Source organism: Protopterus annectens, chromosome 2.part2 (assembly GCF_019279795.1).
Source record: "Protopterus annectens isolate FY-2018-M chromosome 2.part2, PAN1.0, whole genome shotgun sequence".
In the NCBI taxonomy this organism is placed as follows: domain Eukaryota; kingdom Metazoa; phylum Chordata; order Ceratodontiformes; family Protopteridae; genus Protopterus; species Protopterus annectens.
Genome location: NC_056730.1, coordinates 1,115,879,515 through 1,115,906,725, shown reverse-complemented (window position 1 = coordinate 1,115,906,725; position 27,211 = coordinate 1,115,879,515). Strand labels below are relative to the sequence as shown.

The window sequence follows — 27,211 nt, the reverse complement described above, 5'->3', positions numbered from 1 at the left end:
CTTTTGTGGCAGCAATGCTAACTGTTGCACCACTGTGCCATCAGATTTGTGGTGAGTTTAGAAACTGCTAAGTGTGCATGTGATCCTACAGAATTACTGTACATGCAGTTGTGTGCGCAAATGTGTATGATGAGATGACTGTTTCTTTTACAAAAGGGGGTGTAATATCCCTCATATGGATGACAGAGATCACATATCTAAACCTGTGCTATACAGTGTAGGCACAGGTAAGATTCAGTCTCTGCACTGAGTCTGGAGCAGTAATGCGTCTACAGTATACATGGTAGTACAAGATACATGTAACTGCAAAGTCTTCTGCTTAAGTAAACATAATTATGCTTAACAAAAATATAAAGGAGTCAATACTGAATACTGAGGAGTATCAGTAACCACTAGAATTATTTGTCAGAATGTACACAATGTGTTCAATGCCAATGTCAGTCTCACTAGGAAATTATCTTACTGATAAGAGACCCCTAAGAGTAGAACACAAAGTCAGGTATTTGAGTAAGTATGCAGATAGTAACTTGGCTTTCACCCAACTTATGTTTGTGTAAAGAAATCAGTATGTTGCTCAACTTATAAGCAAGGGCACGGCATCTATGTCCAAGGAAGTCATTGTTTCTGTCTGTTCGGCCCTCATCAGGCTTACCATTAAATACAACACCCCATTTGATAGGTATCAGAACAGACACATGCAACAGCTGGAATGTCCAGAGAGATTCCTCACAATAAGAATACAGGGTGTAAACAGCATGTCCTAAGCAAACTGCCTCAAAGCTCCATCTCTGTCTGGCATACGAGGCATCCTTGGATTCCACACTGATGGATTTTTTGCATCTCCACAAAATGAATGACATTAGAATTACTCGATCTAGGGATTTAAACTTTGCTTTCTTCATAACGAGGATATATTACACAGGTATGTGTCTCACAGAATTCCGCTTCTCTGGAACAGGCTTCCTATCTATGTAAAGCAGAGCTCTTCCCTAACCTTATTCAAAAGAAACATGGACCAGTGGATGGGAAATCAGAAATACACTGCGGACTCCGGGTCTAGCACCTATGTCTCTAATGGAGAGAGACAGCCTGTAAATCTTGACGTAGCTAACACATAACCTGTAAAATGACCTTTAAGGCACATAAACCTTTGAGATGCAATTGGAATGCTTGGCAAGGCTTAAAAAGGCCCCTGTGGTAGTTAGCCTAGTATACACCTATGAGCATACGTATTACTAACAATACCAGTTGTCAAAGAAAGAAGTGTGGATATTGTATGTTACAGGGAAAAACACCCAAGATAATTTCTTGTTAAACAGCGATTCATTACAAATGTAGCCTACTCATGTACTGTAACTAATCTGATCACATTAAATGTTCACTCCCATTCTCATGCTTGATATTTTTCTATTTCTTTGACCACAGTTTATGGCAGAGTTAAGAAGGTGAGACTAAAGAACATAATTTGACCAATACCTCAGTAATCAAGATGTTAGTATTTGGCTGGAACTGGGCTATTTTTCAAAGAAGCTGTCTGCATACAGTATTAATTAAGCTGGAAAGGATGGCCAACCTTGCAGATGCTGGCATTTAACTGAATTACAGTTTAACCTTCCTTTGTTTTTTATCAGGCTAAAGGAGAGGTAGATAAGTAATAAACTAGTTCAAATATTTATTCAGACTTCAGGATGCAGCATATATGATGATTACAACTGTAAAGGTCACAGAGATACAGTTTCATAATAAGCAGTAAATGCGTCATATAAAAGAGGACTGACAGGTTATTGAGTAATATGCCTGCTCCCTATATGACACAAATATACATCAGGACAACATAACATGCAAAAGTCAGGTGGGGAAATAATTCCTTCAGCCCATTAAATAGGGCATCCAGATTTTTCCCTATATTTATAAGTTGTATGTGTGTGTGTGTGTGTGTGTGTGTGTGTGTGTGTGTGTATATATATATATATATATATATATATATATATACACACACACACACACACATACACACACACACATATATGTATTATATGTTACATTTAATCAGTTTAACTGTGATACTTAACAGTAGTATTTCAAGCCCTGAAATATGAGGGATGTATTTGCCTTTTATCATATTTCACTGATTCAAAGTAAAAAAATAAATAAATATGACAACTTACTAAGTACACATCCAGCACAGATGTACTGTCATCGTTCTCTACTTCTGGAGTGCTCTGTTCAGAATTCAGGCAGATGGCACTGTCTTCTAATGTAAACGTCGAACTTGAAGGAAATTCCACCCTAATAAAGGTAAAATAAAACCATAAAAATACAATTACCAAGTCCAAGAGGCATGCAAAACTTGATGCATTTTTGTTCTGGAGAATATTAGGAGGGACTGCAGTTTCAGTTATCCTTGTGACTCCCAGTATCATGCAATTGTGAGCCCACTGATTCAGCATGCTGTGCCTCAGTCACTGCCGTAATTACTGTTTTGCAAGCATTAGTCATTTTACAACACCACTCAGTGCTGGCTGCAGCTTTAAGTCGTGTTTGCCACTTTACTTCCCATATTACAATATACTGCTGTGTACTTTAGAAAATAAGCATACAGTATGCCATTCTGTAGTTCAGTCATTGCATCTATGGAAGTACACACTTTGAACATGCTTTGCTTTGCTCAGTGACAACAGACCTATCCTACTCTGAAAACTGTTTATGCTGGTCTATCATTTATTAATCTAGTTGTGGAAGATGCGTGATCATATATTCTTGGAAAAGGGTATCATAATGAAACTCTGGATTTAACACTTAAAGATGAATTAAAACGTACTTTACCATTAGCAATCCCCCCCCCCCCCCGACTGCTTTCTGGAACATATTATTGAGCAGTGCTAGTACTACCACTGCATTTATTTGTGTCAATTTATATGCTTTTAGAACGGGTTGCCCTTTGTATGTATTGTATATTTTACTGTTCTTTTTTATTGCCATGTTGTCTTACCTTTTCTCTGCAGCGTGTACTGTATATCTACTTCTCTTGTAACTAGGTAGTGAATGAAAAGGGGTCCATGTGGTCCAGCTCATTTACCTGCTAACTAAATCAAAATGGCATTATTTCTGCTTATTAAAATACATTTATGCAAAATGGATGATGCCCAGCGCATGATATCTAAGCAATCTGCTTCTGTGCAGTTTTGTTCATGACAGACTTGGTGTCAAAATTACACAATAGTACAGGTAAGGATCTAGTTAAGCTGACATTTCTGTCCACCTGTGGTCTGCCACACAGTGGTCTTACTCTCAGCCCTAAGAAAGACCTTAACCACAATCCACCCCAAAGTATAATCCTTACATTAAGCATAGTCACTACCATAGCCATGCATAACCCTCACCTTCTGGTCTAACCATAGCACTCAAAGTGAAAAAGGCTCAGATTTAGGACTCTGCTTAGTGTCACAGTGTATCAGATTTGTAGATTAAGGAGCACAGTTTGAGTGAAAACTAGACCTTAAATCAGATAAAAACCTACTCCCTGTCCTAAGACTATCCATGTAAGTGGGAGGGAGGCTGCTACCTTTATAGTATGACACACTAAAAATGGCATAAGTCACAGGAGGCACTCACCTGCCCACTCAGATGGCTAATATATAAGAGGAGTACCAACAAAACAAAATGTGCCTCTAAGAAAATGTTAACTTTTTTAACAGCTTTATCTTGTGTGTCATTTTCATTGTTTTATTTTCCATTCCAAAATAAGCTTTATTTAATTTTAGCTCTTCCTGCAACTCATACGAACACTGAAATAAAAAAGCAAATAAAAAAATGAATACACAAGAAAAAAAATAATACATTTAAAACATCCCTGACAAAAATAAAACCAGTATTATACTTTAATGTAATGTTTGGATTTGACTTAAGAAGGCAGTATACATGAAGATCAGAGCTTAAATTATTCATGTTCCTAACCTTCAGCCTAAATGTTGATCATAAAGTGGGGAAGTCTAGAGTTAGGATTACAGCTGGGTTTAAGGTTGCGATAATTTAAATTGCTGAGCTTGGCTAAGACAATCAGTGAAAATTAATTTAAGATAGGTCATAGCTCTAAGCCACAGCCTTAGCCATAAAAGTACAAAGAAATAGCTTAGACAACTCAGATACCCATCTAGAAGAAGTCAGAGCAATGAGTAAGACTGTTTTCTATGACAGGAACTTCAAATAAGTCTCATGAGATGGTTCAAATGGAAAACGTTTAAGTTTCTCTAAAAACAATTAAAATCTCAAGAAGGAGCCACCTGTCTCCTAGGTGGACGGATATGTAAAACTCCTTTCAAAAACTGTTTGACTTAAGGTTAGGTAGAAAGGGGGGATCTGATGACATAAATGCAATAGATAGTTGAAAGGTAAATGTTTAGAGAAGAGTAAGAAAGTCCAGAGGATAACAACTCACACAAATACTTTAGAACCAAATGCATCAGGGCCTGAAAAGGTTCCAGACTCTTAGTTTGGCGCTGACTAGAAAATCTTTTCCACTTACTTAAATTTGATTTTCTAGTAGCAGGTTTCTAAGTTTCCTTTATGCCGTGGTGGTAAAGCGGTAGCATTGTTACCTCACAGCACGAGGTTCTCCCGTTCAATTCTTGGCTTGGCTTGGGAGTGCCTTCTGTCCGGAGTCTGCATGTCCTCCCCGCGGTTGGGTAGAGTTCGAAAGACATGCATGCGTAAATGGGTGTGCCTTTGTTGAAGTTTGGGCACTGAGCTGGCACCTCGGCGTTTCGTAAAAATCTACTACCAATCATTAGCGGACCGGAGTTCCGCTGCGGCGACCCCTTACCGGGAAAAAGCCGAAAGACAAACAATCAAAAGGTTTCTAAGTTTCCTTTAATACCTGATACACATCCTCAGAAAAAAAACACTTGAGAGGTATTAAAATTCTATCATTCAAGGCAGTCAGTTGAATGATATGAAGGCTGGGGTGCATCAAACAATCCCTGTGTAGTGTGAGTGCATCCATTATGTGAGAAAGCTTGTGGTAATTGCCTTTGGCCATTTTCAAAAGAAGTGAAAAACACTTATGTGTAGGCAAAACAAAAAGGCTGGGAAATGTGCATTATTTGTCTTATTTTGCACCTAAAACAATGAAAAATCCAGAATTAAGAAAATGTATTGAAGGTAAACTGTTATAGTAGAGAGGAACTCCTAGAAATCTGATCCTCAAGTATGCTGTAATGTAGGCTTGATCAACTGCTGTCTGCAGGGCCTGTGAGGCCTAGAACACCCCAGGAACTCCACGAACTCCGAGAACAAGGAATTATGCTCAATTATGGCCCAAGATTTCTTGCACAAGCAGAGATTTAATGTATCAAAAAGGAGGAGAAGAAGGAAAAGATGTGAAAGACTGAGGAAAAGAGGAAAAAGAGCAGGAACATCTGCAAGACTAAAGGCCAACCCACACAGGCCTGCACTTCCATCTATGTTACTGGCCAATGTTCGCTCCCTGGAAAACAAGATGAACTACATAAGGCTAGAATTAATTACAAATACCACGGTGAGAAACAATTGTTTGTTCATGTTTACAGAGACTTGGTTGTGCATGTGGAAGGGCTGACATTGTTTAGATCTGGCAGGAATCAGATCCTTAGTGAAAAATCTAAAGGAGGGGGTGTCTGTATATATGTCAATAACAAATGGTGTACCAACTGTGAGGCAATTACCACTCATTGTTCAGAAAACATCGAGTTCAGGAAGCTAAAATGTAGACCCTTCTACTTGTCAAGGGAGTTTAATGGTGTGAGCATCCCAGCTGTTTATATTCCTCCCAGTGCCAACACCAATGAGGCACTGGCCACACAATCAAAGAACTGCAGAATCATAATCCAAAATTCACTCAAACAATAGCTGGTGACTTCATCCAAGCAAACCTGAAGTCAATTCTACCTATCACCAACATATGGCCTTCACCATGAGGGGAGAGAATACACTGGACAGAGTATATACCAACGTCAAGGTGGCTTATAAGGCAGTACCACACCCACACTTGGGAAACTTGGATGATCTGGCTATCATGCTAATCCCTGAGTATAAACCACTATTAACAAGAGACATGAACTAAGAAGCAAACAAGAATATGGCCACAGGGAGCGGTATCAGCACTCCAGGACTGCTTTGAGAACACGGACTGGAACATGTTTAAGGTTGCGGCTATGGAGAATCAACTCATCAATCTAGATGAGTACATGGAATCTGTGATGGCATACATATCAAAATGTGTGGACAATGTGACAAGCATCAAAATCATCATCATAAGGGCCAACCAAAAACCCTGGTTAACAAGTTAAGTATATGAGCTCCTAAGAGGATGCAATGCTGCCTTTATGACAGAAGACAAGGACGCCCTTAGGGAGACCAGACTGAATCTAAAGGGTCTCTATGGCCAAAAAATCCAGAGTCACTTGTCAGACCTAACAGACTTCAGACGTCTGTGGCAGTGGGTATAATCCTTGACAGACTACGGGCATGTATCCACTAAATGTGATAACAGCACATTTCTAAATGAGTTCAGCACCTGCTTCAGCAGGTTTAATGAAGGGAATGACACAAAGGTTATGAAACTCACCACCAGGCAAAATGAGGTAGCACTCTGTCTCAACCCAGCTGATGTTAACAGAACTCTAAAATGGATAAACCCAAGGAAAGCAGCGGGACCAGACAACATTCTGGGATGAGTACTCAGAGACTGTGCTGTCTAACTGACCGTGGTTCTTACTGATATATTTAACACATCTTTATGTCAGGCCATAGTACCCAAGTGCTTCAAGAGCACAACAATCATACCACTACCCCTAAAGTGTCAGCCAGCAAACCTGAACAATTACCATCCAGTAGCTCTCACCTCTACAGTAATGAAGTGTTTCGAAAGGCTGGTCAAAGACTATTTAACAACAAATCTTCTGGCAGAACTGGACCCACTCCAATTTGCTTATCAGTCCAACCACTCCACTGCAGATGCCATCTCAATGGCACTCCACACATCCTTAGCTCATATGGAAAACAAGAACTGTTACATTAAACTGCTACTCACTGACTTCAGCTCTGCCTTTAACACAGTCATACCACAACATCTGATAGAGAAACCAATTCACTTGGGGGTCAGTACTGCTATGGTTAACTGGATTTGGGCCTTCCTTATTGACAGACCGCAAAGAGTAAGAGTTGGCAGTAACACCTCAAACAGCCTTACACTGAGCATGGGAGTCCCTGAAGGATGTGTTCTCAGTCCTCTGCTGCTCACCATGCTGACCTACAACTACACAGCCAGGTTCAGCTCAAATTGCATTATCAAACTCGTGGATGATACTACAGTCGTAGGCCTAATCAACAATGGTGATGAGACAGCATACAGGGAGGAGGTGAAACATCTGATTGACTGGTGTGACAACAATAATCTGGCTCTGAACAAAAGAAAAAAAAAACAGAGGCAATTGTAGACTGCATGATGGGTGATACAACTCCCACTCACAATCAAGGGAGAAACAGTAGAAAGGGTGAAGAGTACCAAATTCCTAGGGGTGTACATCTCAGAAGACTTGACATGGTCTATCAATACTAATCACATTGTCAAGAAAGCACAACAAAGACTCCACTTCTTACGCAGGTTGAAGAGAGCAAACCTCCCATCTTCAGTGCTCACAACCTTCTATAGAGGCACCATTGAGAGCATCTTGGCAAGTATTGTATGGAAACTGCAAGGATGTGGATCGTAAGGCTCTCCAAGGGGTGGTGGAAGTGGCAGAGAGATAACAGGGTCCACGCTTCCATCTATACAGGATCTGCACTCAGCATGGTGTCTCAGAAGAGCAACAAAGATTGGTAAAGACCATACCCACCCACCTCAGGGACTGTTCTCCTGCTTGTTTTTGTCAGAAGCACACATTGCAAAATGACTAGATTCAGAAACAACTTCTTTCTTCAGACCATCAGACTATTAAACTTGAGTAGCAAGGCAAGTAAACAGGCCACCTAATCAGTGGCCACACAGGCTGAAGGAAATATCTTTTTCTTAAAGTGCAATAACTTATTACTAGGTTCTCTCACTTGTGCAATAGCTCACTGAATGCTTATTGCATTTGTGCAATAACTTGAAATACAAGCTACATTTCATGCAATGGACAAAAATGGCCTCTAGTCTACCACTGCTTAAGCCTCTAAGTGCAATATCTACTGTGCAATACTAAGTGCTGCTATAGATAGACGTACAGAAATTATATTTATGTCCTGGTGTCATGTCAATGTTAATGTCATATATAGAGTCTGTAGGTCTGTTTTTGTGTCAGTGTTAATGTCATATATAGAATCTGTAGTTCTGTTTTTATATTTATATCTTTGTATTTTTATATGTTTTTTGTCTGCACGTTGAGCACGAAGCAACAAAATTTTGTTTAGCCTGCACTCATGTGTGGGTCTAAATGACAATAAAGTTTACTTTGACAAAAAGGGGCTACCACCATTATCCTATGAGTGTCCTGAAGTTTTAGAAGATTCATGGTTATCAGAGGAAAAGTTAGAAAGGCATAGAGAAACATTCCAATCCACTGTACTGAAAAGGCATCTTTCTTCCAGGCCTTTGTACAAGGAGTCCTGGAACAGAATTTCTTTAACTGTATGTTGTGAAAAGCAGGCAAAAAGATCTATATGAGGAAGGAGTTCCCCACAGTTAGATCAAATCCTGAAAGACCCCCTGAGTTCAACTGCCATTTGTGAGGTGTCAGTCCTAGTCTTCCTCAGCTTGTTTGCAACAACATTTTGACCTGATAGAATGTAAGTAGTCCATAGATATAGACTGTACAGAGTTGCTAAATCCTAGGCTACCAAAGTTAGTCTACAAAGGGAGTATGATCTGGTTCCCTCCTATTTGTTTATGTACCATATCACTGTGGTGTAGTCTGTGATCACTAGCAGAGGGCCTGGAATCCAAAGATGATTTAGAGATATCAGAGAATTTATTACAGCTATAATTTTATTGACATCTATTTGTTTCAGTCTGTCCTGCTTGTTCCACAGACCATGAACTTTCACCCCTTGGATACACCTCTCCAATCAAAGTCTGTGGTATCTGTGGTTATGGACTGAATAGGGACTGGAAAAGAAAATAGGAGATCTGAGTTGAGAGATAAATGATCCACCCACCAGAGTAACTCCCTTCTTACAAAGTCCAGCACTGGAATCTGAAATTATAGGAGATGTTGGTATTGTGTCCGAAATTATTTGAGAAACCACTGAATCTTCCTCATGTGAAGTCTGGTCAAAGGAAGGATGAGAACTGTAAAGGCTAACCCGTAATGTTGATATATTCCCTGGCAGATGTCAGGGACTGATAGGAGAATATCGGATATTGTTCTCTGTGAAACTCTGCTTTGTGCAGAAGAAGAAAAGCTATAATGATGGGGTATATGCAGAATATATCCCAAGTTACACTGTCCTGTGACAATGAATGGAGAAGACTTCACTCTGTTCACCTGAAATCCCAGACAGAAAAAAGGTTTCTTACCCAAGTCAGAGATTCTTCACTAGGTGTAAAAGAATCTGCAAAAAATAAGTCAATCATCTAAATATGGAAAATGTTAATGCTCTGCAACCTGCTATGGACTGATTCTGGATCCAGACACTTTGTAAACAGCCTTGGAGCTTTAGACAAATCAAAGGGTAAGGCAAAGAACTGAACATTTAAACCAGACACAAAAAAACTTAAAATAAATCTGAAGCATTTGAGGATGGGAATATGATGACAAGCATCTTTTAAATCCATAGTTATGAAAAACTGAGGTGGGATGATAGGTAAGAGAGATTGTAGAGGGACAGCAATTTGAATTATGGGACTCCGATTTGAAGATTTAGGAAAAAAAACATGTCTAGGACTAGTCTCCAGGTACCTTTTTTCTTAGACACCAGACAGATTCATGAATAAAATTATTTTCCTGGAAAGAGAAGGAAACAGAGAGGTCTGATTTTATGGATGTGGAGGCATCCTCTGCAAAGGATGGAGGGATCTGCACTACCAATTCTAACCTTTTTAAATGATTCTCATAACCCGTGTCTGAAGTTATCCTATGCCAGAGAGAGGGAAGTGAAGACCTGGACTATGGGATAGTTTTATTGAAATGCCAGGGTAGGGAGGGGGAAACTTGAAGGGGCATATAGTCATTTTTCTTTTTAGAATGCATTGGTTTTGGGAAAACCTTCCCTTTTTTGTGAATCTTCCTGCCATTCATTTTTGAAAAGTTGTTTGCCTGGGGTTTGCTAACACTATTTATTCTGTGCTTTTTTTAACAAAAAGAGCCTGAACTGGAAGGAAAGTTCCTATTATACTTTGGCATGGAGGGTTAAGTCTGAGTGACCCCCTAAATTAACTTTCCTCTTTCATCAAATCTTTGAAGGAACTCAGCAGAGGATACGCCAAATAAAACCTCATACCTTTTTATCCAAAGAAGCATCCAGAAGCTCAAATTTGACATCCACTGGTAAGTTCTGGGAATGTAGCCAGGTAAGTCTTCACATCACTGAGCCAGTGGCAGCTGATCCAGAAATGACATTAGCAGTGTCATAAGCACATTCTAGAGATTGATAGGTCATATGAGACACATAAGATACTATGGAATTCAGAGATGCCTTAGTCTCTGAAGAAGAGAGTTCAGCACTCAGCTTTCTCATACTGTTAAAGGAAGCCAGTGGAAATATAGGCGTGCAAGCCTAACACTTCACAGTTCTGAAGGCTAAGAGTGCAAGAAGTAGAAACTTTTCCCCAAAACCTATTAAAGGTTTTCCCATCTTTGTCAGAAGGAACATGATTAACTACCAAAAATGTTTTGCAGCAGCCAGTTTTGACAGAAAAATCACTTCAGGGTCTGATCTAGGATTTTGAAAAAAAATGTATGGAACTGAGGAGCCTTATAAAACTTATCTGACTTCTTAGGGGCAGGAGTTTGACTGTCAACCAAACTGCTGGCTGAGAAAAAGCATCCTCTCATACTGGCAAGACAAGAGGAACAGCTGCAGGTTGAGAAAAATCTTTCTGTAACAATTCATAATATCTTTGCTGTACTCTGAAATTTATTTTTGGTCCCACTGAAATAACTCATTCATTCAAACAATAGTGTCAGAAAAGGGAGAAGAACTGAAGAAAACCTTTCTCAGTCAGATTCCTCCTCATGTGGGGAAGGAACAATTTCTAAATCTAATTCCTGCCCCTCAAACTAAGAATCACAATTTGAGGGAGAGGATTTTTTTCTTTTTGCATTCAGGGAAGAATCAAAACACAACACTGAATGGCTTGAAATAAACCTATAGCAAAACCTGGCCAATCTTCTCTGCCTGCCTGTCTGTCCCATGTGAAAAGGAAAAGGAAAATACCCAACTTTATGTTTCATTTTCCTAGGAGACCCCCCCTCCCACAAAAAAAGAAAAGACCGACCTGAACCTTTCCTGGGAATCAAACTCCTCAGCCCAGCTTTGTGGTAGAGCATCATCTGCTCCCTCCTCTGATGCTGACAAGAGTAGTTTTCCCTTGCCTGACGAATTTCCCAGCAAGAAATGCTGACTAAAATGTAAGTTTTCTGGTAAATTTTTAGTGACAACCATTAAAAACGCATATTTTAGACAATAATTTCTGATAAGAAAGGCAAATATTTCCTCACAAAAATCGATAAAGTGGAAGGCATTCTCAATGGAGGGACTTATCTGCCCAGCCTTGTAGAAACGCTAGCTGATCATTGACCATTCACAGCCTGTAGGGAAAAGAACACTGATGGCAAGAAAGCTCTGAAGGTATAGCACCCTAACCACTGACTTTACTCTGCTGCCCTCGAGCTGTTCAGCAGTTAAGGCACATGGAAGGTGCCCTAAAGCTTAGGAAACTGGGCAATTGTCATGTCCTTTGCAGGATATAACCCATGTAACTTAGGCCACTTCAACAGTGACTTAATGGTGAACATACGGCTAGTCCTTACCTGTGATATTGCCACGACGTAAAATAATTTACTTTAATCTTATTTTATTCTTAGATTGCCGGCTCAGTTTTTAATAGGTATAACATTCCCCAGCATGTGCTTTAGCACAGGACATTATTATGTTTCCAGCATAAAGCATTCATCTCTGCACTGTGTCTCACAGTGCTCTTTAAGGTAAACTGGGATGGTATCCTACGATAAATCAATTCCTGTCATTTGTTATTCCTTAAACAATATATGTCCTGTTAGGCCTCACACTTAAATAAACAAATATAGTACACAGAAATAAACCAATTACTTGATGATGTTTAAGTATAAATTAACACAGTAAATTAACAATTTAACTTATTTATATAACTGCCAATGATATTTCTAGCTATTGTACTTCTTTAGTGATGGAATTTAGTTAAGATTTCCCAGATGAAGACTGTCTTCAAGTTTTTCCTTCTACAATCTTCAATGAAGGACCACTCGCCCACTACAAGACTTCTTCAGTTGTATAATTTGTATTGATGATATTACTTCCTATGTTACCCACACTTAGATATATATATATATATATATATATATATATATATATATATATATATATATATAGACATATGGGTCTACTGTGCTTGATCGAAGTTTCAAAACTTCAAAACCCATATGGCCAAGACCATATGATTGAAGTTTTGAAACTTTGAACACTTTGAATTGAGATTGCTGTACAGCGTGGAATGGGAGAGTAACCATTTTCCTCGCTGTAGTGTGATCTCGGAGTTGGTATATTTAAGTAGCAGGGTGTGTGGGGGGTGCAGGGGGCTTGTCCCCTGCAAACATATATAGGTGAAGTGTTTTGTTCAGGTTTTCTGCTTTTGTTGTATTTTCGAAATTTCAAAACTTTGATAATATGGTCTTGGCCATATGGGTTTCGAAGTTCTGAAATTTCGATTACACAATGTAGACCCACACATACATATACATGGTAAAAAAACAAAGGCAGTTTTCCTTGCAATTCTGACTATGGCTTTCTCATTATGCATCCAAAGCACCTGATACAATGCTAGTTTGCGTTTTTTGATCCCACTGAATATACGATGCAGCTATCTTCTAATAATGACAAAAGAAGGTATTAATCACGACCTGCTGAAACCACCCAATATATGTCCAATTATTCTCAGTAGTCTAAAACTTGAAGAGGACACTGAGTGTAACCATGGTCCTCTTGATGAAATATAAGAAACAAAACGACTAAAAGTTGTATCTCTGAATGCTTGGAGCATAAGAAAAAAACAAGTTACTCTTTCAGATGTATGGTGTGCACTCAGACAACCTGAAGTACTAGGTTTCTTTCTATTCTGGTTAAAGCCAGAAGACCTTATACCCTTTGCCTTGTAGCAACTATATCAGACTTTGCAAAATCAAATGTTAGGCTTCAGAACTACATGTGGGGGTGAGGTGAACTCTTGGGTCAGTCAGACTCTCATGCTCCCAAGAGCAGTGTTCACTAATACCTTGGATAATGAACTTATCTGGCTTGTTACTAAAGTAATAATAAGGGACATCTTATACTCAAAATAGTCTGTTATTGTTTATCTACCCCATATCTCACTCGAGATTGTTATCCAATGTTTTTGAAAGTAGGTGACCTTCATATTCTGCTACAATAAAGTCATAAATAGAGACGTGAACACTGACCGCTACATGAAATGAATGCACCATAAATGTTTTTCTAACCATCCAGTCTCAAGTGTAAGTGGTGTGCTAGGCACTAGGTCAAATTCCTATATCAGCAGACACTTGACTGGATTCCTTGTTAGCAGGCTAGAAAGACTCACCCAACCAAAGTCAAATTCTGGACAAATACCAGGTGACAAAGTTGAGGCCTTTAGTAGTTAGTATCTTAAAGCATGACCTTTTTATCATTCCTAGAATTCCACTCAGAAATTTGGCTTAACACTCTCTTTCACATTCAGAAGCCGGGAACTGAGTACTGTGGAGGTGCCAGACTTTGGAAAAGTGGATGCCAGATGGTTTTCACTTTAAATTAATTAAGACTTGTGATGCAATTGGATCTGTTTCACTTCTGCACCTTTGCAACACACCCTTCTCAGCTGGTATGTTACCTGTATTATAGAAAGTATCAAGTAAACTTCCTGTACCATAAGGCAAATCAGCTGACTGTGTTCAGTCTTACAGACCCATAACCATTCTGTCTTCTCTACGAAAGACTTTGGAATGCAATGTTATTCCACATGTAGAATCCCGTGGATTTTATGAACTGCAGTATGGTTTTAGAGGAAGATGTGTTTCCACTACAGTTCTACCTCTAACCTTTATGAAAGTGCTGATGCTTGTCACATTACAGGAATTACAGATCTTAAGTGAGCATCTGATATTGCTTCACTGCCACTCTTGCTTGCAGAGTTTGAAATGTTTGCCTTAACCAAAATTCACTGTGCTGGTTCTTTTCATCTCTTAAATCAACATCCTTTAAATCTCTTAAATCAACAATCTTGCATTCTGCAAACATGCAAATAGTTTTCTACTTCATTGACTTTGTCATTGTTCTGTTTGATGTCTTAGTTTCTCTGTTTGGGGGCTACATTAAGCAAGACATTAACATAGCCTTCATCTGGTTACCACAGAAAGAACTGGAGTTTATCTTTGAGAAATACAAAGGTTATAGCTACTTAAACTAAGAAAAGACCTAAAAGGATAACAGTCAGTTATGCTGTTTAATTACCTTTTTTTATGGCACAACTGAAATTATCAGAGTGAATATCTGAGAATTTGGCTTGCTAGCAAACTCACTTTCACTAACCACATGGTTAGAACCCAGAGTAATCTGTCATTAGTTCTTAAGAAACTACTGAGCAATTTGTAATGTACTTACTAAAGAGCCCAGATTGGCTTTGAGTAAAGAACTAACTCTCACAGTTGAGGATGTCCTGCCAGTCATGACATATTACTTTACTACCAATATTTAGTATGTTCAAATGACCAGATATGGGGACATGCATTACCCTATCTTCCAGGAGGGAGCATTACCACACTAATCTCCCCAAGACTGGTTACCTACCATCTCTTATCAGGCCATAATGATAACAAAGAATCAATCTTGACACTACCTTACACTCATCATAGACTTTAAATAATAAGGACTGTGGGCTCAGAATTGACATTATCACATCTTACTATAGATGTGCCATTACAATCATTGCAATATAAATCTGTAGCCTTCTTTACAGATATGAGCGGCAGACAATCTCTTAGAATTAAATTTCAAATGAAAGAAACCCCCTAACCTGGTTCCATGGCACAGAGGGATGAAGCCCTGACTGCATCCAAAGTGGCCATGGTTCAATTAATGGCCAAAGAAATAGAGGAGGCATGCAGAGAGGGGAAGGAATGAAATAGCATGACCCATTCACCCATGTAAATGACAGGATGGGGTTTGCATGCACTCAGAGACACACCAGGCAGTGCAACTTCCTGGGTGGATGCCATAGAGACTACTGATTGTGCTTCTTGGGGAAGGGCAGGGCTGATTTTAAATAATACCCTTTATGGATTTGAGGGCACATCCTCCACTGACAGTCCATTGCACACCCCCTCCCTGGTGTCTCATTAAATGCTCACTTAATTATGACCAGGAGAAGAAATGTAAAAACTTTGTTGGCTTCCTAGACAATGACCCCCTTTTGGCTGGCTCTCATTTGGTATGGAATGAACAGGTTGCTTGACTGAGAAAGGGCATTATGGTTAGAAGGCAGTGGGGGCAGAAATCATTACAAAAACATACATCTGAAGCACAATACAGGTATAAAGTAATAATTACCTGTACCATGATAAGCCTCCACTCGTTCCTTCAGATTGGAAATTGGGTGGGCCGTGGGATTACCTGAATAGCAAAATGTTCTGTAGTCTTCCAGTTATCCCTGTTACCAGCGAATTCACAGTTAGTTTCAAAAAAATTCTTCAAGAGTGTATTTTTATCGAGAAAAGATATGGAACATGCAGTATGAAAATAAATCGCTGCCATTAGTGAGTAAAACCTATGCTGCCATCTTTCTCATCACTAAGCGGCACTTTAAAAATAAACCCACAAGTACACCATAAACACACTGAGTGCTTAAAGCAAACTTTTCAGGTTGAACTGTCTCACAAATTCCTACTTAAAGTTTGCAAAGTACATGACTACTTTAATATTTAAATGAAATTCACCTGTCACTTCTACGGGCAGTTACTAACCCTCTCTCACATTCTCATACAATCAATAATTGTTAGCTATAAAAACACAGTGTCTGAGACATAATGTTACATGTTATGTATACTCTTCCATGGAACACTCCTGCCACTGCAGTTTCATTGCTAGTAATTTCCAATAATGTGCTATGAAATATGAAGTGCTTGTTTCTATTTCATTGCTGCTTGTGTAGTCAAACTGTGCAGTCTGATAATGAAATGATACTGGATCACAGAAAGACATGTATAATGAGTGCCATGCTTACTTTATGTGACTATCGCTAAGTGTGAAAAGAAGCTTACTGCAGGGAACATTTCTTATCCCCCTTCCCCAAGTGAAGCAACCTCAAAGGCAGTATTAAGTTAGAGGTTTAGGAATAAAGCTTCCTGCTTGTGGAGTGTGAGAGGCTTTTGTTTCCCATGTGCAGGCAGAATTCATATTCAAAATCAAATCTACATTCTTTAAAAATGTGGAACTTCAGCTCCTGTAATTTATGATCATGACATGAAGCTAAATGCAGATATTAGTTAAGATGCAGTGTTTATAAAGACAGTTGTCAAATGATATTTTACCCCATTGCTAGTATTTGGAAGTCAGCATCTAACAAAAAGTCTAGGTGTACTACAATAGCTAACTTGAATATTGTTCAGCTTGTGAGCAGGAGAAGACTTGCTTATATGTTATCCCAAAATAAATATCTGACCAGATGAAACGAACATCATTTGATGTAGTACATAAACAGTCCCTGCTGAGTAGTATGTGGCTCAGTACTTTACAGCACATATAACTTTACTGTTTCTTAATCTCAGCATCTCTTTTCAATGCATATAAGTAACTTCTCAGTTTATTAAGCAAGCAGCACAGTTCTTAACAACATTCAGTCAAACCCAGAAGCAACACTAGTAAAATGATATCTGCAGTTCAGTACTGCAGCATGCTTTTCCCTGTAAATAACTTAAATCAACCAAATCCACATTCAGTATTATATTTTTGGATATCAACTACCTATAAAAGAATACAACACAAATGGGACCACATAATTCTGTACAAACCACATAATATTAAAAATAACTTTAAAATAATATGGTACCCATATTTATGAATAAATAAAATTAAATCAGACCTCTAAAACAGAAATCCCATTTACAGAACCGTAGCACTAGCTCATGTACCACCTGATCCCTTCTTCCCTGATGTGGCATTCCTCTCTTAAGTAGCCAGGTCCATTCTCCCTGAATTCCCAATATTTTGCACTCCTCAACTCTAAGCTGAAGAGGAAAAAAAAGTGCTTTTGCTGAGTAGAATACTGGTGCTATGATACCAACCAATTAGCGTCTCCTGGTCATGCGCCCTCTCACCTTGCACCTGGGAAGACTGTCCCCTTGACCCACCCTACCTATGTTTCTGCTCACTTAAGCTATTAACCTATAAACTGCTGTGGCTACTAATTACATTCCATGTTCAGCTTTTGTTGCTACAGAACACATCTGTAAATAGAAAAAAGAGAAATGTGCAGCTTTATTAACTATAATAATCCAAAATAGTACCTAACAGAAATATACCATTTCTAAGTGTGGCTTACGCTGGCATTTTCTCACACCTGCTTCATTTAGTTACTTAGGTTTTATTCTTATAAACAGGCTCCACCTGGCATAAGCAATTCCCAGCATAACTCACATCCAGATTTAGTTTACTGCAGTGGCATGTTGTAATCTAGTACATTCTATTTTGTTTTTATATTGTTATGAAGACAAAAATAGCAGTTGTAATGTTATTTATTTCTGTCATTCTGCATTACCATATTAAGGTCAAGACTGGAGAAAAGGGCATTTTGGTTCCAGTACAACAGCCGTCAAGAAAACAAATAAAGATAAAAATAAATTGGAATCAAAACCTTAAAAGGTTAATCTAATTGAAGTTGAATATGTGGTCTGACTTATGAAAGTCAAAGTTGCAGTTTTGATCATTCACAGTTAAGGTGAACAGAAAAGGAAATAAAGCATAAGCAACGTGTTCTAGAGCTTCTACATAATGTAAAACGGTGTAGCGCCCATGTACATTTACAGCAGAAAGAAGTTCGAGAACCTTGACATAGTGCATAGGCTATGATGAATGAACAATTGTGGATATTAAATAACATTCTAAAAACATAATTTTAGTATAACTAGTTATTGTTGCACACAAAATTATGTTTAACAGTACTTGCTGCAGCATGTTTGTACACAAGTGCTGCTGTATGCATTCAAGGCTATCACAGTCAAATTGCAGCTGCAACATACAGTATATACTGTGTGAGCATGCTCAGAGAGAATGCATGCGAGTACCAGCATATACACAACGAGGAATGGAAATATGTAGTAAACCGTGAAAGATGAAAGTGTGGAGTAAACTACTACTTTAACACTTCCACTGATCATATACTATCAAAAATTATCACTACTGGGGGTGGGGGCTGGGGGTTGTGTACGCAGCAGCTTTGCTTTCAGTTTCACCCTAAGTTTGCATTGCTGCTTGAACATTGTACAATGTCCCCTATGCAGCAATTTACTGGCCTTGCATTTGTTTCAGACAGATGCTACTGTAAGCAATAAACACCCTTACAAACAGAACTAACGATGCTTACAAAAGCAATGAAGAGGTGATATTGGATGTTAATAACAGCAACATGTTTCTCCTTTATCACCTCTTTACAATTTCTTCATCCTCCTCCTCTTTGACAGCATAATATGGCATCTTTTATGTTGCCTTGGTCCATTACAGATTTACATTGTTTTTGAAGTGAGGAATACAGACTTTGTGGAATGTCATCTTCTCCTCCTTCTTTGTGGAAAGATGCGTTCTGCTGTAGACTATTGCTGCAACAACAGCACAAATGATCGTAGAATACATGTTAATAAGTAGGTAGCTAAAGTACTTAGTAGCAGTTTGATTTAAGGATGCCAGTGTTGTCATTCACAGTTGCCAGTACAATAATGGTTCACTACATGCAGTAAAATGGATTTTCTGCTCTACATATCTGACTGATTCTTGCTGCAGCAAATCCTCATGGCATATGGTGCTTACTGTGTATATACCTTCCCAGCTGATGTTGCTGGCATCACCCATCTGCCAGCTTGCCCAGAGGGGCTGGCTGCTCACCTTGGGGACCATGAAGTACAGCAGTTTTGGAAATACTACAAGAATAGAGTGTCAGTAGTGTCTCATCTACAGCAGCTACAGCAGAAGCAGCAAAGTCAAATGGAAATGGCTCCCATGAAACCTATACAGAGCAATGGTAAAGAACCACCTGTAACACAAGGAAACTGATTTCCCTGCGCTGTGTGCTGCCCTATTTTGGGTTAACACTTCCAGTACTAAGGTATGTGGTTTGACAAATGTCAGTGAATGGATTTTATAGCAGGAAGATAGAAAACTACCCAAGGCATAATGTTCTGCTCTGCACACATATACAATTCAACATTTTTTCAAGATTTATTTTCCCAGGAAAACATTGTAGGTACTACCATCAGCATATGGCAAGAGCTGCTGCAACTTGATCTTCTTGAGCCTCTATACTCGGGTGCTCCCTACCTGTGTAGCTGCCTCCACCAGCTGGCAGTTAAGCACAGAGAATTAAGACTGTAAACTGCTAATGAGGATTATGCGTGGCTAGAAAGACTCTTCTTACTTATTCATTATTTATTACAAGAAACCAAGGCTCAATTATAGATGCTTATTTTACTTTGTTAAAGAGTGTGAGTTTGGTGAGTTTCATGATTCATTGATAAGTCACAGAACAGCTTTTGGTATAAAAGTGATTGGACAATGTACAGGCTTTCAAGACAACAGACTAGACACAACCTAAAGCTGTTAACACACGCAGAGTAAGTGAAATCACAAACACAAAGGTAGATGACAATTGAAGTAATGGGTGTAGGTAATATAAAATGAAAGACAAAAGAGTTAAATGAAGCTTTAGTTAGATGTATAACAACAGTACTGGAGATTATAAATGGAGAAATATACCCATGAGATGCACTGGAATTTTAACACAGATACTAGGTGTGCCTAAAAGCCGAAGAGGAAGAATTCTCCAGCATTTAATCAGTTTTGGAAAAGTTATGGTAGAAACAATCATTCTGTAATTAACAAACTAAAGAAAAAATGAGTGTACAACAACATTTACACATTAGTCAAAACATGAAAATAGGCTGTTTCTATGCATTACTAAAATGGAAGGAACTGATTCTGTGACATCAGAGAATAAACACGCAGTGCAATAAGATAATCAGAGGGGAGATGAAAGTTCATAATTCATAAAATGTTGAAATTAAACTATAAAATTTATATTTAAATGATAGTAATTGGCATATTCACTCAAGAAATTTTAGGTATCATCCAAGGGGTAATTTTAATTGTGGAACTAGAGGAGTAGTATATTTAGGGGTCTTTTCACAATGCTACAGTTTTTATGTAGGGAAGACTGAAAGACCCCCAAGACGTAGGATCTATGAACACCTATATGAGGTAACTAAAAAGAAAGACACTAATGCCTTTTACAAGCATTTTACCCAGTGCCCTAACATGCAGTTAAAGTTTTTGGTCTTGGAGCAAGTTTTGCAAGACCAAAGAGGGGGTGATTGGGAAACATTTCTCGAATGTAGAGAACTATTTTGGCAAGTAAGGTTAGATGCTTCAAACCCCCCTGGTCTTAATGACAATATTAGTATTAAAAGTATTCTTAGGATGAGAAGAGCAAAATTATAATAATGTTGGTATATATTTATTATAACATATTTATTATTACAACATATTTTTTATGACAATACATTTTAAATTAAATTAATTTGTGGTTACATTCATTTTTTAGTCAAATACTTTATATGGTATATTTAATTAATGGCATTTCCAAGGTATGTATTTACTATGTAATGTCTTTTTAAAAAAAAAAAAAGTTTTTAATGAGAGTAATTATTAATTAATTATTCACAATTAACTATCATGCGACTGCATCTAATGATATATAAGAATGGTGGTTTTAGCTTTTTTGTATCTTGATAAAGCCTGATATTAGTCAGGTGAAAGCGCTTGATTCAGTTTTGCTGTGATTTTTATGCAATTAAAGCTTTTGAACTATTACTTCGTGCGAGTTTGACGTTTCTTCAGTCATTGAAGGTGTTTTTGTGATTTAGTTTTGGTTTGTAGCTGCAGTTTTGTTCCTGAAATTAAACTATATACAGGTGGAGAATGCAGTATTTTGTCAAAAATAAAATAATTCTAAAGCACTGAGGCAAAAAAGCACTGAAAGTAAAGTGATGGTGCACATTAATGACTTACTCGGGATGTAAAGCAAAGCCATGGAGTCAGAATCTACGGGCACATGGAAAAAAACAGAAAGAGTAATATTTTCATTAAAATATAGCACTGGATTAGAAAGTTAAAAACTAAACAGTGCTGAGATATAAAGTCCAAATATTTCAGCATTTTGTATTTTTGTTTCATAATTATTAGCTGGTTTGAGCAATAACGACTTTAATATTTTTGATTGTCTGGGTGTTGGGATATTGGACTAGTGAAATATATTCACAGTGGACAGGAACATTTGCAAAGTCATACAAACATCTTGAACACTGTAAAGAACCACAACAAAGATATCCTGCATGAGTATGCTTATTTATGTACAGGCTTAAGACGCTTGCCTGGAGAATATCAGCTTTGCATTTAGTTCACGTTTCAAGGAAAATATCAGGACTTTTCAGATGTACAACTGTGCAACAGTTGTAGTAAAAAGGAAATATCGATGTTATTAAGAAACAGGCACAGCCAAAAGAATGGTTAAATAGCACAGTCACTTTTTTGAAACAAGGCAATATTCACAAATATATTAACCCACAAAATCTGAATAAAATGACTGCAAGACAGCATTACTCACTGCATACAGCTGATGAATTGATCTCAGCTTTCTCAAATGATATTTTTTTTATATTAGATACAAACCAATGATTTTTGCCAGAAAATGCTAAACTGATAAAGTTCCAAGTTGTGGTAATTTAATATGCCTTTAGGAAGATACAGAAGCTTGAACCTTCCAGGTAGAAGTCATATTATCACCTTAGGCATTTCCAAGATGAGGTTCATATGTAACTGAAGGCCTAAAGGTTTATTGTGAACATAAATGATACTCTGTTCATGTGGGGTAAGACACTTGAAGGACATGACAAGAGACTGGCATTGGCTGTTGAATTAAACAATATAAAATAAAAGTGACAAGTGAAATATATGGGTCATGTTCTAGCATCAGAAAGACTGAGACTAGTCTCAGAGAAAGTCAGTCAGTGCAAATGTCAAAGCTAGGGGACAAACAGACATTAATGAAATTTTGGGTAGATTTGGTATCATGCAAAGTTAATACCTATTGTACGTGAGATAACCATGTCTCTTAGAAAGCTGGTGGAACAACAAGCATCTGAATTGAATTATGAGCAGAATCAGTGTATAAAATGCTAAAGCAAATATCAAAATTAGCACCTACATTGAAATACTAAGATGTAAACAACTGAGCACCAGTTATAATGGTATAAAAGTTGTGATTTTACACGGCTGTTGGGAGACAGACAATCCAGTTGCTTATGACTCAGGTGTTTGCAGTTGTATGCAAGAGATATCCACAACAAGAATATATTAATTTATTTATTTTATTTATGTCATGTTGTGTTTTTGTCCACAGAGCCTGTTTTCCAGCTCCAGGATGCGGGCCCAATGCTCCAGATGTCTCCAGATGCATCTCTGGGAGGAAACCCGGAAACCCACCCTGGAGACAGGAGAACATGCACCACACAGGCCAAGGCACCCAGCCCAGCCGAGAGACGAGAACTGGACTCTGCTGTGAGGCTAACATTAACGTTAACCGCTGCACCACTGTGCCGCGTCAGAAATGTCAGAAATTCCACTGTAGTGCATGGAGCACTGTGTTATTATATACCAAAATCAGGTAAAAGACATGCTTGTTAATCACATTTCCAACATCAGAAAGGTGATTAACAACCTTTTATTAAGCACCTCTAAGCACCTTTAAACTCTAGCCTCTCTCTCTACAGCATAAAGGATTATTTGGCTTACTGCAATTTTTTAAGAAAGCAGAAATTGCTATGAGTGTATACCATAACTCATGTAAAGCCCTTGTTTTTTTAATGTATGCCAATGATGAGTCTGAATTATGGTGGTGCAGATATCATTCAGTAAATCGTTCTTTTTTTATTTTTTTAATATTGGGGGCACACAGTATGAGCTGCAGGGCAGGCTTACTGTATTACAAAGCTGATTATATAGCAAAAATATGCCTCAGCTTGGTGACATCTAAAATGGTGATATATATATATATATATATATATATATATATATATATAGTGGTGTGCCTCAGAGTAAATAAAGACCTAACCATCATAAGGTTTCCTCAAAGTGAAGGTACTGAAGTTTTAAGCATCTTGGCTTTTGTTTACATCAATATATGAGCTTTTCATCTATTTGGTATGAAGTCTAGCAAAAAGTTTTGAACTTTCTGCCATGTAAAATGCAAATGCAATCTCATACCATAGTAAATAAGGTTTTTGGAATGAAGATGAATTTCTGTGCTGCCAAACTCTTTCTGAGTGTGTGTGTGTGTGTGTGTGTGTGTGTGTGTGTGTGTGTGTGTGTGTGTGTGTGTGTGTGTGTGACAGCAAGGCATAGGCACGCCACATTCTTCTCATCACAGTAACGGTAGACAGTAAGATGGAACCTGTGTAGCAACAAATTCACTACTGAGATATTTTGAAGAACATAGCAAAAGTTCTACAAGCAGTCTAATTACAACCAACTTATACAATGTTGCATAAACAAGTCTGTTAACAGTTAAGAGGTATAATCACCTCTTATTTTCTTTCCACATAGTAGAAACGTTTCATCATTTCTGCGCTGATGTCCCTATAACTTTGATGGCTTGTCATAATAAAGTTATTTTCACTATTTCCATTTTCTGTTAACATAGTTATCTTACCTGTGAGGTACAAAGCAGTCTAACTATTAATAACGTCTTCTTAGAAACAAGTATTACCGTTTGTTTATATTTCATTACGTATACAAGATAATCAATATTTCTCTTCCAACTACAATTTGCTTGCATATCAAACAATAATGTTTTTATGCAGTATTAAGGTAAATTTTTTATAATTTTTAATGACTGCTTGTCTTCACAACACTCTCCATCCCCATGTCACCTCTGGTTATTTTACCAGTGTATCAAAATGAAAATAAACAAAGAGAATGAGCAAGCTAATTTAGTTTGACACTACAAATCCAATAAATCTCCATCTGAAGTAATGATGTACACCAAGCTAGGGGTTGTGAGATCCCAAGAGTTTCCAACTTGGCCATCTTTATTTCACTTTGAGGTTATGGGATTATAAACTTGTTCTTTTAGTACTGAACTTGGTGTTACAATTTAGATACAGTTCTGCATGTTGTAAATAATACTTTATCCACAAAAGTTATACAATGATCTGTATGACAGGCAAGTATGAGTTCAAACTTGTTCCCAGCTTGGAAATTAGGTTCTTCATTAACTTCTTATCTGTATCTCACTTACATATTGGTGACATCATCCCAGCAGAAATACAATGTGGCAAATATTAAACATTCACAAATGTAGTTAAACTTGTGCATTGCTACAGAAACTGTCATTAACATCTTAGAAAACAGAACTGGTGTTACTTTACATCAGAGTGTAGAAAAGGAAAAGACAAAACAAAACTGAAATGTGTTTTTTCTGGCTTTCAGAAGAATATCATTACAATTAGTTGATTCCTTTGACTGAGCAAATTAATTAAAGCAAAGTGACCCTTGACAGCTTCCTTGAGGCAGTAGGCAATATCATGGATTCACCAATTTTCCTGTTACTAATTCAATTCCATGTTGGTGTCTTCATCCTATATTAAAATGATCTAATTTGTCATCATAGTGAGGCTATAAAGCTATACAGTATGGTATTGTGAAGACACTTAGGTTTAAAGCGCACGCAAAACATGTTCTGTCTAATTTATATTTAATGTTATCATTACCTTCTAGAGAAATGTATGCTGTCTTCATGTTGATACTGGTCACCAATGTACAGTGAAGAAGAAGAGATTGTCGTTGCTAAGGAATCTGCTTCAAAAAGGGATGGCGAACTGGTTAGAAGGTCTGGGTGGTGAAAAGAACCTAGTATTGATATAATGGAAAGAAAACTTATTATTATCTCTGTCATTTTTATTCTGTCATTACTAAAACATCCAGAGAGATGACTTTCCATATTTTTGATATTCACATACTAAGTGCCAAAATAGTTTGGTGTAAGCTTATTTTTTTTAAATGGGAGCTAGGCCTGTTTGTGAAACCCTAATGTGCAACACTCATATGGATGTTCACTAGCATGCAACTGATGAGCTTTTCTACATAAGGTTGACTAGCCAGTGACCTGGGAATTTAATTTTTCCATGTCATGCTGCAATTTCAGAAGTGCTATATGGTAACACTGAGGTGTGGGGGTACAGCTCCATACATCAGGGGTGCTGAGGGCTTGCCTCCCTTGCAAAAGTCACTTTTTGTTCTATTTTTATCTTTCAGAATGTCGTTCACTTTTCCAAGGTTGCACTCATTTGTGACTGCTCTTCTGTGAGTTGGCCACAAATGAGTCGGTGTCTTATCAGGGAGTCTTTCTAAATACTAAATAAGAACAAGTGAATGTACATTTTTTAAACACCTTTATTAAAATATCACTTAAGACCAAGGCACACATAAATTAACAGAAAAGAAAACAAACCATATTAACATTTTTTGATTTACACATATTATACATCTTTTTTTTCTTTATAACAACTATCCTTCAGTCCACACATTTTGCTGAATAAACATTTTTATTTCTGCCTTAACCTGCGTTTCATAAGGAATGTCTTTAAAACTCCAGGAAAAAATACTTTGAAGACAGTTGGATACAGTAGCTTGAATCTCATGCCTGCCTCTTGACATTCTCTGATTACTGGGATGTGTGTTTCTCTTCTGCATGGTGTACAGTGAATAATAATTTTCCCCAAACACCCTGCTGTCTCTTATTTTCGATACTTGGCCCTTCTGCCACAGTTTTGTAAAGATCAACTTTTTCTGCTGGTATGATTTCATCTTTACTAATATAGGTCTTGGCTGCTTTCTCATGACCAGATTTGGAACATATACTTGTGCTTTTTGAATTAAAAATCATTCTGTGGAATACTACTCCAGTTGCTTATTTGTGCTTACATAAAATTAATACAGTCTGTTCTTTCCAGTTTCTCTGGTAAGGCAGAAAATGTCATATTTTCTTTGTGTGCTTTGCCTTCTAACTGTACTATTTTTTTGAAAAAGCTCTTTTTGAGAAGCTTCATACTCGGTCAGTTTTTTTTTTTCATTTCATCCTCTAATGTTTGCAGTTTTATCAGTTGATCTAAACACCTAGTTAAAGCATCTTCTATTTTTCCAGCCTTTTGTTATTTGAGTTTAATGCTCCATTTATTTTAATCACCTCTGGGCATATCTGACTTATTTTTTCCTCTAAATTACTGGAAGCCATCTCTTGTACCAAAGCTGAAGCTTGAACTGCTTTTTGATGGAGAGCTACTGGATTCTTCCCATATAAGTTTTCTCTTCTATTTTTTTTTTAAACTAGAAACATCTCTATTGAATTATCACTTATGGCATGTGCAATCACCTAGTTATATAAATGAAATGAAACCATACAGACATATTTTAAGTTGCAAACATTATACATCACATAGAATCTTCCACACAGTTATTGTCAGCCAAACACTACATAGCTGATTCAATTTCTGCCTTCCCCTAAACCTCATACCTCCTCCACAATATTATTCTGCATATATTGTTCCCACAATTCCCAGTTTTTTCTATGTAATTTGCTCCTACCGTTTTCTAAAGATCCCATTTAATTTTGGCAACATATTTGTTG

General features: G+C 37.7%; 1 protein-coding gene across 13 annotated transcripts in view; it reads right to left on the bottom strand.

Moving 5' to 3' along the window:
- PIP5K1B (phosphatidylinositol-4-phosphate 5-kinase type 1 beta) overlaps positions 1 to 27,211 on the bottom strand; it is a 1,685,295-nt gene that overhangs the window by 144,038 nt on the left and 1,514,046 nt on the right. For all 13 annotated transcript variants that reach the window (XM_044064337.1, XM_044064336.1, XM_044064340.1 and 10 more), the window contains 2 exons: positions 25,296 to 25,434; positions 2,169 to 2,289 (listed from right to left, as the gene is read on the bottom strand). In XM_044064337.1, coding sequence (XP_043920272.1) covers positions 2,169 to 2,289; positions 25,296 to 25,434 — 260 coding nt within the window. The remainder of the gene's footprint in view (positions 1 to 2,168; positions 2,290 to 25,295; positions 25,435 to 27,211) is intronic.